We start from the raw sequence: 11237 nt of genomic DNA, 5'->3' as shown, positions 1-11237 counted from the left end.
CTGGTCCAACTTCGCCAGCCCACTGCAGCTACGACTCAGCCAACCTTTGGCCGTGTCCAGGCCGCTGGAGTTGTCGTTGGTGCGAGTCGCCGCGTCGACGCTGGCTTGGGATTAGCGCCGCTAAGAATACCGAGGACGTTACAACACGAAGCAACATGTTCGGTGCTGGCTAAAGATGGCCCCGCATGGAGATGTGCAAAACTGCTCTCGGTCGTCAAAAATAGATGTGCGAGTCGACATGTGGGCAGACGAAAGGGGCCATTTCTCATTCCAAGCAACCACTCGACAGCACCGCCGCCCTCGACAGCTCTCCCCCCCCGCGCTCGCCCATGCCCACCAACAACCAGACGACACATCTAGGCCAATTGCCGTACCTCCACGACGACCTGGAAGCCGGCAACGCCGAGGGGCCACACCCCTCAACGACTCAAGAAGCTGCCACAGCGGCCCAAGACTACGTGAACCTGGTGCGAAAGGAAATCGGGGACCAAGAAGACGTGTACCGCCAGTTTCTGGACGGTCTACAGGAGTTTTTGTATGTGACTGGAATCGTTTCTGGTAGCTCATGACGTCCAACAGGGTCGACATCCCAGACAAGTACCGACGAATGCTCGACATTCTCCAGGGCCGCCCCCACCTCGTTGCGGGCTTCAACATATTTTTGCCGGACCTGTACCGCAACTACGATTTGGCACCGGAAGGAAGTCATCGCAGCGCAGTCCCCCACGCCCCCGCACCGACCGCTGTCGCCCCCCACTCGACATTTGGCGCGTTCTGTGCTGCCCCTCCAGCCGTCATGACTTCCCCAGCGCCTCCCACAACTACCAAGTCGTTGAGATCGTCGAGCGCCCCCCACAACATCACGACCATGACCGAGTACATGGAATGGCTCAAAGCGTCCAAACCCCCTTCCAACGCGTACAGCTCGGCCTTCCCCTCGCAGCCTTCGACCAGGGGCACCGACGCCCCCAAGGCTAGAGTCCCACTTGGAGCGTTTTCACGACAACCCAACTGCAGCTCTCGTGCCTCGCCCAAGGCTCGCCGCCAGTACCCTCTGACGCCAACGGTCCCTCGCACCATGCCTGCTAAGTTGAGCGATTTTGGTTGTTTCACGCTGCCCTTGACGCCGTCGACCACCGGCCCCTCGACGACTGGCATTACCTTCCCGAGCTCTTCGTTTGGTAATCCCTTGGTCATGTCGCCCACTCCTTCCATTCAGGCAGCTGCACCAACGCCCACCGCAGTCTCTCAGCCACAAGCGCCGCTCCCGCAAGCCGCGACAGACTGGTTGGTGTCCTTTAACCACTCGGCGCCGTCGATTCAACGCGGCAAGACTCCCGAGGTCACGACCCCGTGCTACGAACTTAACGTTCCGGGCCAGTCGTCGCCTGTGTCGTTTGGCTGCCATCATGGTACAACGACGATGCACATGCCATCGTCATCGGCCGGTCACACTGCGCTCGCCACGACCGATTCGTTTGTGCGCATGGTGCATCAGCGCTTCGATGCCAACCCTACCAAGCTCTCGACGTTCCAAATGCTGTTGAGCAAGCTTCAGGCCCACTACTGCACGCAGACGTACCTGTTGAAGCAGATGTACGCGGCACTCGATGGCCACGCGAACGACGACTTTTTCACCCAAGTCGCGACCTTCCTTCAGCTATCGTGTTCGCACAGCACGAGCTCCAAGCAATCGACATGGCTGCAGCACTCGTCTCGGTGCTCCCACGTCATGGAAGGGTCCGATGTCGTGCCGCTCTTGCCCTCGACGCATGCGTACGTCGACCAGGTCGTGTCGACGTCGCTGACCAAGTTCTTCCCCCGAGGCGTGCATGACGACAGCGGCGCCGCTTCGGAGTCGTCGACCGTGAACCAACAGACAACCACCTCGTCTGACGAACGCGTGGTGAAACTCGGGTTCCAAGATCACTTTCACCGCATTCGCGTCCGCACGACGAACTTTGCGCTGGCAGACCTGCAGCAATTGTTCCATACGAAAGTTGCGCTCGCTCCTGGCACGTTTGTGATCAAGTACAAGGACACTGACGGCGACTACGTGCATGTCGACACTGCAGCCGACTTCCACGAAGCAATGCAGCTCGCCGAGACAATGCAGCGCTTTCAATTTGACGCGTTTCCCATCGAAGCGACCCCCCCATCGCCACCTGCCCCAGAACGCGACGAAAAGCCCTCGACGGACGACTTGGCGTTGTCAGCACCAAGCGGCAGCCACACTGTTGAAGCGAACGTGTCGGTCGAAGTGGTGGACGAAGCTGTTCCAGCGCCACAAGACTGGCGCCACGCCCCCGAGCCCGATGACACTGTAGAAATCGACCAGCCTTTGATCACAGCGTCGGGACAAGAACTCGATGAGCCCGTGGATATTGCGCCTTTGACCCCTGAGCAAGCGCTCAAGTGGGCCGACCAGCTGGCGGTCGTTCACGAAGTACTCCCATCGGCGAAAGGCCACGACGTCGTGCGCGAGTTGGAAGCAGCCAACGGCAACCTCCAAATCGTCGTCAACCAACTGGTCGACATGTAAGTGTTGTTCGACGGTGGGCTCAATGTGCTCGGTATGTTGGCTTGCTCCACTCCGCTAGACTCCATCAAATACGATTCATATTCAGTTGCATGCAACGATGGTCGTTCACGGCGAGGGCCATCATCGCCGGCCGTGTCTTCATCTTGCAGATGGCGTCATGTACAGGGAGGACTAGGGTGTCTGCAATGACAATGCTTCTTCGACTACATATCAACATCAACAGCATGAAGTGACAAGTTCTAGGATGTCACCCGACAACGTTACAATGAGCACAGGACGAATTCATCCGTGCCTGCCGACGAGAGCAGACTAGACAGGTGTGCAGGAGATAGTGTCATCGTAAGTCCTTTCATCCTTTCAGGGCATCACGTTCGCCTCGACCACACAAGGTGGAAGTTGTTCGTATGTGCATGCGACGTTTGTGGTGGCACCATCCACGAATCGTTCGCAACGACGCGTATCGAATGTGCCCACTATTGGCCTCTAGAACGTCACGACGCATGCCGCACAGTTCTCCTTGGCACTCATCCGCTTTCGTGCATGTCCTGCTTCTTGGTGGTGTGCCCGTCTCTTCGCGGCTTGGGGAAAATGGTGGTGTCTCTCCTGCAGGGCGAGAGTCGAGAGTGATGGTGTGTAGTACAATGTCGCTCGCATTTTTCACCGATTCCTGCTGGTGATTGGTTGAATTATTTTGACCACTGAGACGAAGGAAAAAAATTATTCGCGCAATTGGGAAAATTCGAGTCGGGAGGACGGACAGAGCATGGCGACGGCGCACATCCGGTGGCATCTCGCCGGCGAGACGCGGGTCGGCGATGTTATGGGAGACCCGACAATGAGGTACGCACACGCAGCGACGGTGTTTCGACCGAATCCTGGCGAGATCACGCCGAACCAAGTCATCATGTACGGCGGCGTGAACATCGCGGAAGGCAATCACAAGGAAACGCCTCGAAACGATGTGTGGCTGATGACAATCCGTGACGATGCCCCATCTGCATCGTCGTCGGCAACGCAGGGGGGCGCCACAGTCGAATGGAAGCTCTTGCGTTCGATCCATCCTCCTCGCGGAGGGCACAAGTACGTTACGGTCACCAGACGCATGGTCCATGCTCACGCGGCAACGATCTTGTCGTAGATATCACACCATGGTGGCGGTGGGGACCGACATCTACGTGTTCGGGAATCGATCGATGGGAACGTCGACCGAAGAACGCTTCCACAACCAGAGCTTTGAGATTCACAAGTTCCGCGTGGACGTTGCAGCGCTGTCCGTGACGTGGGAGGCGGTCAAGTACAAATCTGCCGAGTCCATTCCGGGACGGCTGGGCCTTTGTTCCGTGGTGCTGGCGGACGGACGCATCCTGAGTTACGGAGGGAAGAACGTCGGGAAGTACTCCACGACCTACTACAACGACATCATTCTGTTCGACCCAGCGGTACGTTCTTCGATCCATCCCGTCGCGACCTTTGCGGCTGCATATATCTAGACGCTAGCCGTGACATACCACAACGACGATGTCGACAAAGCTTCAAAGCGCGCGTACTTTGCGCTCGCGACGAATGGCACGCGGCTGTTTTTGAATGGTGGATGCACATTAGCCAACGATGGCAAGAACGTGGCCATCATGAGCAAGAAAGGAATCATGCACATCTACGACGTGTCGAGTGTCGTGCCTCCCAAGCAAGCGCGGTGGCGCGATGTGCCGTATGCCAACGTCGAGCTCAACGCGAGTCTGGCCGCGCGCTTCAACCACTCGGTGCATCGCACCATACCGTCACACGATCTAGGTGTTGACATCGTGCGGGTGATGTAGATAGCTTGGCTTGACGATCGCCGCACGCTGTTATTCATGGGAGGCTCCGACGAAACAAACAACTCGATCTTGTCTGCGTGGGCGTTCAATGTGCGGGTACGACTCGTCTTGGATCAGCTCCATGGCCGCGCGGATGACATGACTGTCGACAGACCCACAGCGCCGTAAAGCTCGACATGACTGGGTCGATCCCAGGGGAACGCGCCAACACCGTTCTCGTCAAGGTCAACGAGTCGGTTCGTTGAATCGTCCACATCGCGACGAGGTGTCAAACTTGACTGCCCATGCATGGACAGATGCTCGTGTGTTTCGGCGGCAAGAATCGAGTCATGCGCGAAGGACGCCGCCGCCCTGTTAAGGTGCACACGCCGGGGGTGTACATTGGTGCCATCCGCCAAGCAAGACTTGCCACGTCGCTGCCGACAGGAGCGTCTATTGCCGTCGCGACGACTGTGTCGACGGCGGTGGCACTTCCGTTAGGACGACCAGCAGGATCATCCGCAGCGTCCTATGTGCCACCCTCAGCGGGCGATTCCCATCCAGACGAGGCAAACAATCCGCCGCCGCCGCCTTTCATCAAGTCGTTGCTCAAACGCAAGCGAAGCGATTCCGATTCACCAGGTCGGACGCATGATCGCACACCGTCGTCCGCGTCCTCTTCCTACAACTCAATGTCCATTGCAGAAAAAACAGCCCAAAAGGTCGCCAAGCACGTAGAGGTGTTGGCGCCTGAAGGCACTGGTCCACGTTCGACTGTTGACGACGAAACCAAGGTAGCCATGCTGCTGCTGACCATGCATTTCATTTCGACGTAGGAATCGTCGGAAGTAACGCCGCTTGAGGTGCTGCCGTCGTCGTCGACGATGCAGCCGCTGGCCCGAACGTCGCCTAACATGCACGCGGAGCTGGTTTGTGTGATCTTTGGCAAGGATGTCTTGACGCCGCATGCATAGAGCGACGACGTCCGCGCCGTCACACTTGGACGGGAAAACGATCGCTTGCGCGAAGAATGCGCCCGGTTGGTGAATGAAAACGAGCAATTGCACGTGGAGGTTGTCAATGTGTTTGAGCCGCACGTTCTTGACGGACCTGGCGTAGACACTGAAGGCCAAGTACCATACGCCATCGCTGCAAATGAACATGATCAAGAGCATGCTGGAAACGCTTGCAACGGCGCTGGACGACCAGCAGAACCACCCGTCCACGTCGCAAAGCACCGTCAACAGTTCACAGGACTCGCCGTCCGACCTTTTCGTCAACGCCGACGGCCACCCGCTCTCCCCAGCAGAGCTGCACGACGAACTGGCAAGAACCATGGCTGCCATGAATGAGGCCAAGAAGCGAGCGGCAGCATCGAAGGAGGCTGCACGAGCTGCCGCCAAGCAAGCACAGGACGACGAAGTTGCCCTCCACGCCATGTTTGACAAGGTATATCTCCTTTCGTCGTCACAACAAAGTCCCGAATGGATCCATCAGGTCGTGGAAGTGAAACGGGCCATTTCTCGAGACCCGCCACAGGACAGCACGATGCCCACCACCACTCGACTCGCTGCCCCTGCGATTTCAACTCTGTCGCTGCCACCGGCGGGGGCCGCCGGGACACGGTCCAGCCCCGAGAAGGGGAACGCTCGAACAACTTCCCCGATCACGCCTGTGAGTTTTCTCAAGCGCAAGCGGAGTGTCACCGACTCGCCAGGTAGTCCCACCAAATCCCACGACGCCTCATACGTCGAGTAGAAGCTCCCCAGAAGGCCCTGAAGCGACTGGATGGGTCCAGGCCCGGTGGCAGCGCTGGCTCCAGTGGTAGCTCGACCATCGACGTCGAAACCAAAGGTTGCAAGCCCGTGTCAGTCAAACCTGCATCTGATGGCGACAATGTTTGGCTGGACTCGTCGGAAGAGTCGCCTCCGACGCTCATGCCGCCGTCGCAACCATCCTCCTCGATTCCTGTGGATGGCGGCCAGGTTCGACAACTCCGTGGCGCGCGCCCATCCATCTATATCGTCCTCCATAGTGCGATACCTCCCATCTGTTGCAACTTGAGAACGACAACGGTCTCTTGCGCCATAAGCTCGACCGGTTGCGCACGCAGCGCGAGGACCGTCTTGCTGAAGTATGTCGTGCCGTTGCTTATTCGACTTACGTGGATTGCCCGCAGGCACTGAAGGCCAAGGAGCAAGAACCGTCGTCCCAGCTCGCGGCCATCATGGTCATCTTGAACGATTTGATCACGACGCGGGACGCACACCGACATTTTGACATGAACTCGCAAAGCACCGTCAACAGTTCGCAGGACTCGCCGTTCGATCTCGCGATGTACGGCGACGGACACGCCGTGACGTTGGCCGAGTTGCAATGGGAGTTTGACCGGGCCGTGGCAGCGGCCCATGCTGCTAGAAGGCGAGCTGCGGCGTCCGAAAGGGCGATGAGCGGCGCCTCCAAGAAAGCTGAAACGAACCGAGATGCTTCCTACGTTGCTTTGGACAAGGTGGCCCGCCGTCGTCACCGACCCAATAAGTTAACGTGTATCCAAACGTCGTAGGTGATGGAAATTTGGAATGCCATGCCCCGAAGCACCTTCGAAGCCGACGCGACGCCATAACGATATGTGTACATTAATAGAGCCACCGCGGTGCGTGCGTGTCGTCGTACTCGATCACGGGCGAAAAGAACTCGATAAATTGTTGGTCCAGCAAGCGCATGCGTGGCCCGGCGAAGCGACAGTATTCGTCGATGATCGACGTCAGCGACCAGTGCTGCACCTTGCGAAGGCATCCCACTACGCACCCTGTGCGATGCTATCGCGATTGGTGACACGATGGAGCACAGGGTTGTCGTGTACGCACCGTTCCCTTGGTGCATTGGACAAGGATCGGGTGGTTCCGTACATCTAGAAGAGCTGTTTGTGAAACAACATTGCGATCACACGGGGGTCGGTGGCGAATGGATACCCAACAAATGGCGCAGCGCGTTGATCATGGCTTCGGGGTTGATGCCCAAGAACGGCTCCTACGTCGTGACATGGTGAGACCGACGAAAACCCTGCGACAAGGATTGCGTTGCACCTTGTTGCCGTCGATGGGACACTGGAACACTTGGATGTTGTTTTCCTCAAAGAACAGGAGGTTCTCGGGGCGGTGCTCTTGGTGGCAAAGATACAAGACAGACCGCAGACCCAGCTTCTGGAGGAATGCATGATTCTTCTTGTTTGGGAACCCGGAGCGGTACACCCCGGAGTCCACCATCGAGAAATTGAGCGGAGGAATCAGGGTTTTCTCGTAGGTCGACATGGCCGTTGTCGCCGCCGCTGCTGCGTGTCGAACGTTTTCCGTATGATGCAATCATTCGTCCGGATACGATGGATATTTGCCCCACGAATATGTCCCTGTACATGCCCCACCAAGGCAATTTGAACACCAGTGTTTTTAAAAAGAGTTTCGAAACCATAGTCGATTTTAAAAATACAACCCCCCGACACACCGCGATGGACGTGCCGACCGCGCTCAAGGTTGGTTACCGCGGCGAGATACACCGCATCCGCGTCGACTTGGCTGTGTTTGGTTTTGCCGACCTGCAGACGTTGTTTGCAGCCACATTCCACCTGCCGTATGGGTCGATTTCTATCCACTACAAAGACATTGCCGGTGGGTTTGTAGCTGTGCGATCCACCGACGAGTTTCGCGCGGCATGTCAAATCCTATTGTCGCAGCGTACGAGCCTTCGCTTCTTTAGTGTGCCGACGACTGAATCCACCTTGCACGATCAAGTGGTGGCCAAGACTATTCGCACTGGCGCAGTCGTCAACGCTTCGGGACAAAATGCTGAGATGAAACAGGCCGCCGGGCCGGGCACGTTGCAGTCGCATCCCGCTCAAGATTGCATGGATTCCGACGGCGTGTGCCGCATGCAGGAACCCAGGATTTTGAACTCGACACAAGTACAACCGACTTCCGTCACGGCCGCGACATCACAACGTCGGCGCAGCATCATGGAGCGACCTTGTAATGATACCAGTGAGAACGTCAGAGTCGCCGCGGCGGAGGTGCCCAAATACACTGAGGGGCTAGTTGAGAAGTTTCAACACTTGGACATGACCCCGGCGGCTGCTCCAAACATCTCATGTCTCGATGCCATCCCAAGGGCGCCATCGGGTCCGTCCAAGTGGGCGACAGAACTGGAGCTTGTGCATGAAATCATCCCTGACGCCGACGCGACCATCGTGGTGGCCTTGCTAGAAACATCAAAGGGCGAAATCCAGGTCGTGATGAACGCGCTAACGTCATGAGGGAGCATGGGAGACACGAGCTTGAAAACCATGCCATGTCCATGTGCGAATCCGTCCCATCGATTGACCTGTCGATGGAGTTTCCTTGAAGTGAGTGGTGACATCGTCGTGGAGATGGCTACATATATACACCGATGAGGGGGAAAACTGCATGGATTGAAAACTCGCCACGACTTGCATTGTCGACAACACATCGTTCCGATGACGAATGACGACGGGTCAGCCTACAGCATGTCCGACGAGTGCGGGTGGTGGTGCATCGAGTCCATGTCCTCCATCAACGGCAGCGACAAGGGGTGCGATTGCGCCAGGTCTTCCTCGTAAAACATGTGCTGCGACACGCTTTCGACGTCCTCGCCCCACAGCCCGTCCATGAGCTCAAGGTGGTGTTGCTGCGAGTCGTCCACAAGCGGCTGGGTAAGTAGTGGACTGGACGTCGATAGGGTCGACGTCTCTGGCGACGATTTGGAGCGTGGCGCTGAAGACGACCGAGCCATGGGTGATTTCTTGTCCTGCATGAGGTCTCTCCACCGCTACACCAGCACATGAATCGTCAACTCGGCATTTTGCACATACCTGTCGTTCCAGTGGAGACATATCACGCCACAATTTGCCCACCTGGTCAACCATCTCGTCAAGCTGGTCCCCCAAGTCACCCCTACCTCGTGCAACAGCTCGTTGTGGGTCAAGTGCGGAGTTTTGGCCAAGATGTCGTGCTTCTTGGCTTGTACAAAGCACGCGAAACCATGGCGCAGGCGCAGGGAGGAAGCCACGGCGGGCGTATTCCCTCCTCCACACGACGTCTAGAAGGGTTTCCGTGAACCATCCTGTATTGTTCAGCACAACACCTGTGTAAACGTACATGTCCAGGCAACGGGTCGGGCGATGTGGCGCTCGTGGCCACCGACGACGACGATGCTGCCGCGCACTCACGAGTGTACCTGTTTAGGTCTTGTTTCGCCAACGCTTGCCACGGCATCTTGTCCGCATCGGACTTGGTCTTCCACATGGCCGCGATCTTTTGCATGAAGTCCTTGTACGGCATGTCGGGCATCGATTGTCGAGTTTGGAGTTGGAAATGTACAAATGCAGATTTAGGACGTCGCGGAATCGACGTCTTTTTGCAAGGAGGGGGCGGTGTAGGTGGGGTGGCCTACCACTTCAGTGAGGCACGAGAGACATCACGCAGAGCGACATACGTCGGTGGACTTCGTTCGCTTGGCTTGATGGGCGGTGGTTGAACCTCGCCGAGCTCTTTCGTCGAGAGCTCGCTGTAGCCACGGGCGTTTTTCCTCCAGTGACATGAGCTTCCACTGGCGACTCAGCCGCTGCGTCAACTCAACGAAGCTCAAGTTCGCGTGCGAAACGCGCTTATCTCGAAAGAAATGCACAAAGGCCGACTGGGGATTCGTTTCGCCCTTGCCGCCGCCGAGATAGACTGGGCGCTTCGCAGATTTGAAGTCGCGGGCGTACGTTGGTGGCTTGTACTTTTTCATTTCACATTCGTAGCTATGGAGGCAGCCACTTGTCACGACTTTGAATGACGTCGTGGTTGTACACGTACCGCAGACGATCTTCCCGAGCTAGTTTCATCCAAGGAGCTCTTCTGTCGTCAGGCATGAGCCGCCACAGCTGCGCTGATTCCTTGGTTAAGTCGTTGTAAGCCAAGTTCGGATGTTCTTGGCGGCGCGATTCCAACAAGAACTGAAACGCCGACCGGGGAGCTTTAGGCGCCAGCGGATCTTTAAACTTTGGACAGGATGACGCGGTGTTGGCAGATTTGGCATTTGCGAGAGCCATCTGCATCCATGGAAGCTTTGCTTCAGCTCGCAAAGCGTGCCACTGTTGCCCGATCTCACGGTTTATGTCGGCCGACAACATCGACGGGTTGTCAGCTAGCATCACATCCCGCTTTGCTCGACGAAAGTAATAGTACGCCAGCTGGACGTGAGACCCGGTGGAGACGCGCTTTCGCTTCTTCGATGCAGAGGTAGCCGAAGCCAAGGGCGCCATTGTGCCGACGATGGGAGGCGAGAATTGACTCAATGGATCGCCATACGCTGATACAGACGCCGCAGTCGCCGTACCATGCGATGAAGTCAATCGTGGACGCGGAGATAGTAACGAGAGCGCCGACATGTCGTAATCGGACGTTGCGTCCGCGAGGTGGGTTGTAATGGAAGGAGCTGTTGCCAAGGATGGTTGAGTCGACTGGATTTGACATTCTGCAATGTATCTCGCACGATCGTACGCCGCAAGATTGACCCACACGCTCCGCTCCTCCGCAGGCAAGCCTTTCCACAGCTTGCCGAGTTGGCGGGAGATCGAGGCGTTGTCCAAAGTGGGATGTTCTTTTACCAGGTCGATGCGCTTCTTATCTGCAAAGTGCACATAAGCGTTCCTCCACATTTTTACCTTAGACCTACATGAGCATATTGTTAGCTGTCGCGAGTGACCTTCATGCAGCATCTACGTGTCCATTGAAGGCTGTGGCGCCATCGCTGTTCCCTTCTGGCCGTTTCACAGCATCCAAAATTTCTTCTCATCCGGATAACATTTTAAACACATCATCTATTCAACTATACTCGGGCCC

The 11237-nt window shown here is 56.9% G+C and overlaps 5 protein-coding genes across 7 annotated transcripts; 3 read left to right on the top strand and 2 right to left on the bottom strand.

Annotated features, from left to right (window-relative positions):
• The first annotated feature begins 257 nt into the window (after positions 1 to 257).
• H310_09043 (hypothetical protein) lies at positions 258 to 2814 on the top strand. The gene is made up of 2 exons (XM_008875003.1): positions 258 to 535; positions 580 to 2814. The coding sequence occupies exons 1-2, from the start codon at positions 330 to 332 to the stop codon at positions 2540 to 2542; spliced, it is 2169 nt and encodes a 722-aa protein (XP_008873225.1). The 5' UTR covers positions 258 to 329; the 3' UTR covers positions 2543 to 2814.
• Positions 2815 to 3275: 461 nt separating this feature from the next.
• H310_09042 lies at positions 3276 to 7032 on the top strand. Of its 2 annotated transcripts, XM_008875001.1 has the most exons (15): positions 3276 to 3622; positions 3681 to 3981; positions 4033 to 4302; positions 4360 to 4455; positions 4512 to 4595; positions 4656 to 4980; positions 5044 to 5132; positions 5175 to 5267; positions 5313 to 5411; positions 5458 to 5787; positions 5836 to 6055; positions 6097 to 6323; positions 6374 to 6472; positions 6518 to 6847; positions 6902 to 7027. In XM_008875001.1, exons 1-15 carry the CDS (start codon positions 3306 to 3308, stop codon positions 6959 to 6961), a joined length of 2940 nt encoding a protein of 979 aa, XP_008873223.1. In that variant the 5' UTR covers positions 3276 to 3305; the 3' UTR covers positions 6962 to 7027. The 2 variants fall into 2 exon arrangements, with proteins under 2 accessions (XP_008873223.1, XP_008873224.1); XM_008875002.1 differs by lacking the exons at positions 3276 to 3622; positions 3681 to 3981 and having other exon boundaries at positions 4005 to 4302; positions 6902 to 7032.
• Positions 6944 to 7677, bottom strand: H310_09041 (hypothetical protein). Its single transcript, XM_008875000.1, has 4 exons — positions 7425 to 7677; positions 7311 to 7368; positions 7206 to 7249; positions 6944 to 7157 (listed from the first exon to the last, which is right to left on the bottom strand). Exons 1-4 carry the CDS (start codon positions 7647 to 7649, stop codon positions 6975 to 6977), a joined length of 510 nt encoding a protein of 169 aa, XP_008873222.1. The 5' UTR covers positions 7650 to 7677; the 3' UTR covers positions 6944 to 6974.
• A 121-nt stretch (positions 7678 to 7798) lies between these two features.
• On the top strand, positions 7799 to 8789 carry H310_09040 (hypothetical protein). Its single transcript, XM_008874999.1, has one exon. The coding sequence runs from the start codon at positions 7844 to 7846 to the stop codon at positions 8642 to 8644; it is 801 nt and encodes a 266-aa protein (XP_008873221.1). The 5' UTR covers positions 7799 to 7843; the 3' UTR covers positions 8645 to 8789.
• On the bottom strand, positions 8766 to 11159 carry H310_09039. 2 transcript variants are annotated; one of them, XM_008874998.1, is made up of 7 exons: positions 11071 to 11159; positions 10209 to 11022; positions 9844 to 10153; positions 9507 to 9797; positions 9307 to 9447; positions 9221 to 9262; positions 8766 to 9177 (listed from the first exon to the last, which is right to left on the bottom strand). In XM_008874998.1, exons 1-7 carry the CDS (start codon positions 11111 to 11113, stop codon positions 8869 to 8871), a joined length of 1950 nt encoding a protein of 649 aa, XP_008873220.1. In that variant the 5' UTR covers positions 11114 to 11159; the 3' UTR covers positions 8766 to 8868. The 2 variants fall into 2 exon arrangements, with proteins under 2 accessions (XP_008873220.1, XP_008873219.1); XM_008874997.1 differs by having other exon boundaries at positions 10209 to 11066; positions 11118 to 11159.
• Positions 11160 to 11237: the final 78 nt, after the last annotated feature.

The sequence above is a fragment of the Aphanomyces invadans genome (genome assembly GCF_000520115.1).
Source record: "Aphanomyces invadans strain NJM9701 unplaced genomic scaffold supercont1.19, whole genome shotgun sequence".
NCBI classification, from domain to species: Eukaryota; Oomycota; class Saprolegniomycetes; order Saprolegniales; family Verrucalvaceae; genus Aphanomyces; species Aphanomyces invadans.
The sequence above is the reverse complement of the archived record's forward strand: the minus strand, read 5'-3'. Positions and strand labels throughout refer to the sequence as shown.

Bases quoted from the DNA above. Each gene is read 5' to 3' on its own strand.
- H310_09043 (XM_008875003.1), top strand. From the start codon at position 330: ATGCCCACCAACAACCAGACGACACATCTAGGCCAATTGCCGTACCTC. The intron at 536-579 runs GTATGTGACTGG...GACGTCCAACAG, and splicing joins GACGGTCTACAGGAGTTTTT to GGTCGACATCCCAGACAAGT.
- H310_09042 (XM_008875001.1), top strand. From the start codon at position 3,306: ATGGCGACGGCGCACATCCGGTGGCATCTCGCCGGCGAGACGCGGGTC. The intron at 5,133-5,174 runs GTAGCCATGCTG...ATTTCGACGTAG, and splicing joins CTGTTGACGACGAAACCAAG to GAATCGTCGGAAGTAACGCC. The intron at 5,412-5,457 runs GTTGTCAATGTG...GACCTGGCGTAG, and splicing joins ACGAGCAATTGCACGTGGAG to ACACTGAAGGCCAAGTACCA.
- H310_09041 (XM_008875000.1), bottom strand. From the start codon at position 7,649: ATGTCGACCTACGAGAAAACCCTGATTCCTCCGCTCAATTTCTCGATG. The intron at 7,369-7,424 runs GTGCAACGCAAT...GTCACGACGTAG, and splicing joins GTCCCATCGACGGCAACAAG to GAGCCGTTCTTGGGCATCAA. The intron at 7,250-7,310 runs GTATCCATTCGC...CAGCTCTTCTAG, and splicing joins CGCGCTGCGCCATTTGTTGG to ATGTACGGAACCACCCGATC.
- H310_09040 (XM_008874999.1), top strand. From the start codon at position 7,844: ATGGACGTGCCGACCGCGCTCAAGGTTGGTTACCGCGGCGAGATACAC.
- H310_09039 (XM_008874997.1), bottom strand. From the start codon at position 11,143: ATGGCGCCACAGCCTTCAATGGACAC. The intron at 9,798-9,843 runs GTATGTCGCTCT...CTGAAGTGGTAG, and splicing joins AGCGAACGAAGTCCACCGAC to GCCACCCCACCTACACCGCC. The intron at 9,178-9,220 runs GTATGTGCAAAA...GTGCTGGTGTAG, and splicing joins TGTCTCCACTGGAACGACAG to CGGTGGAGAGACCTCATGCA.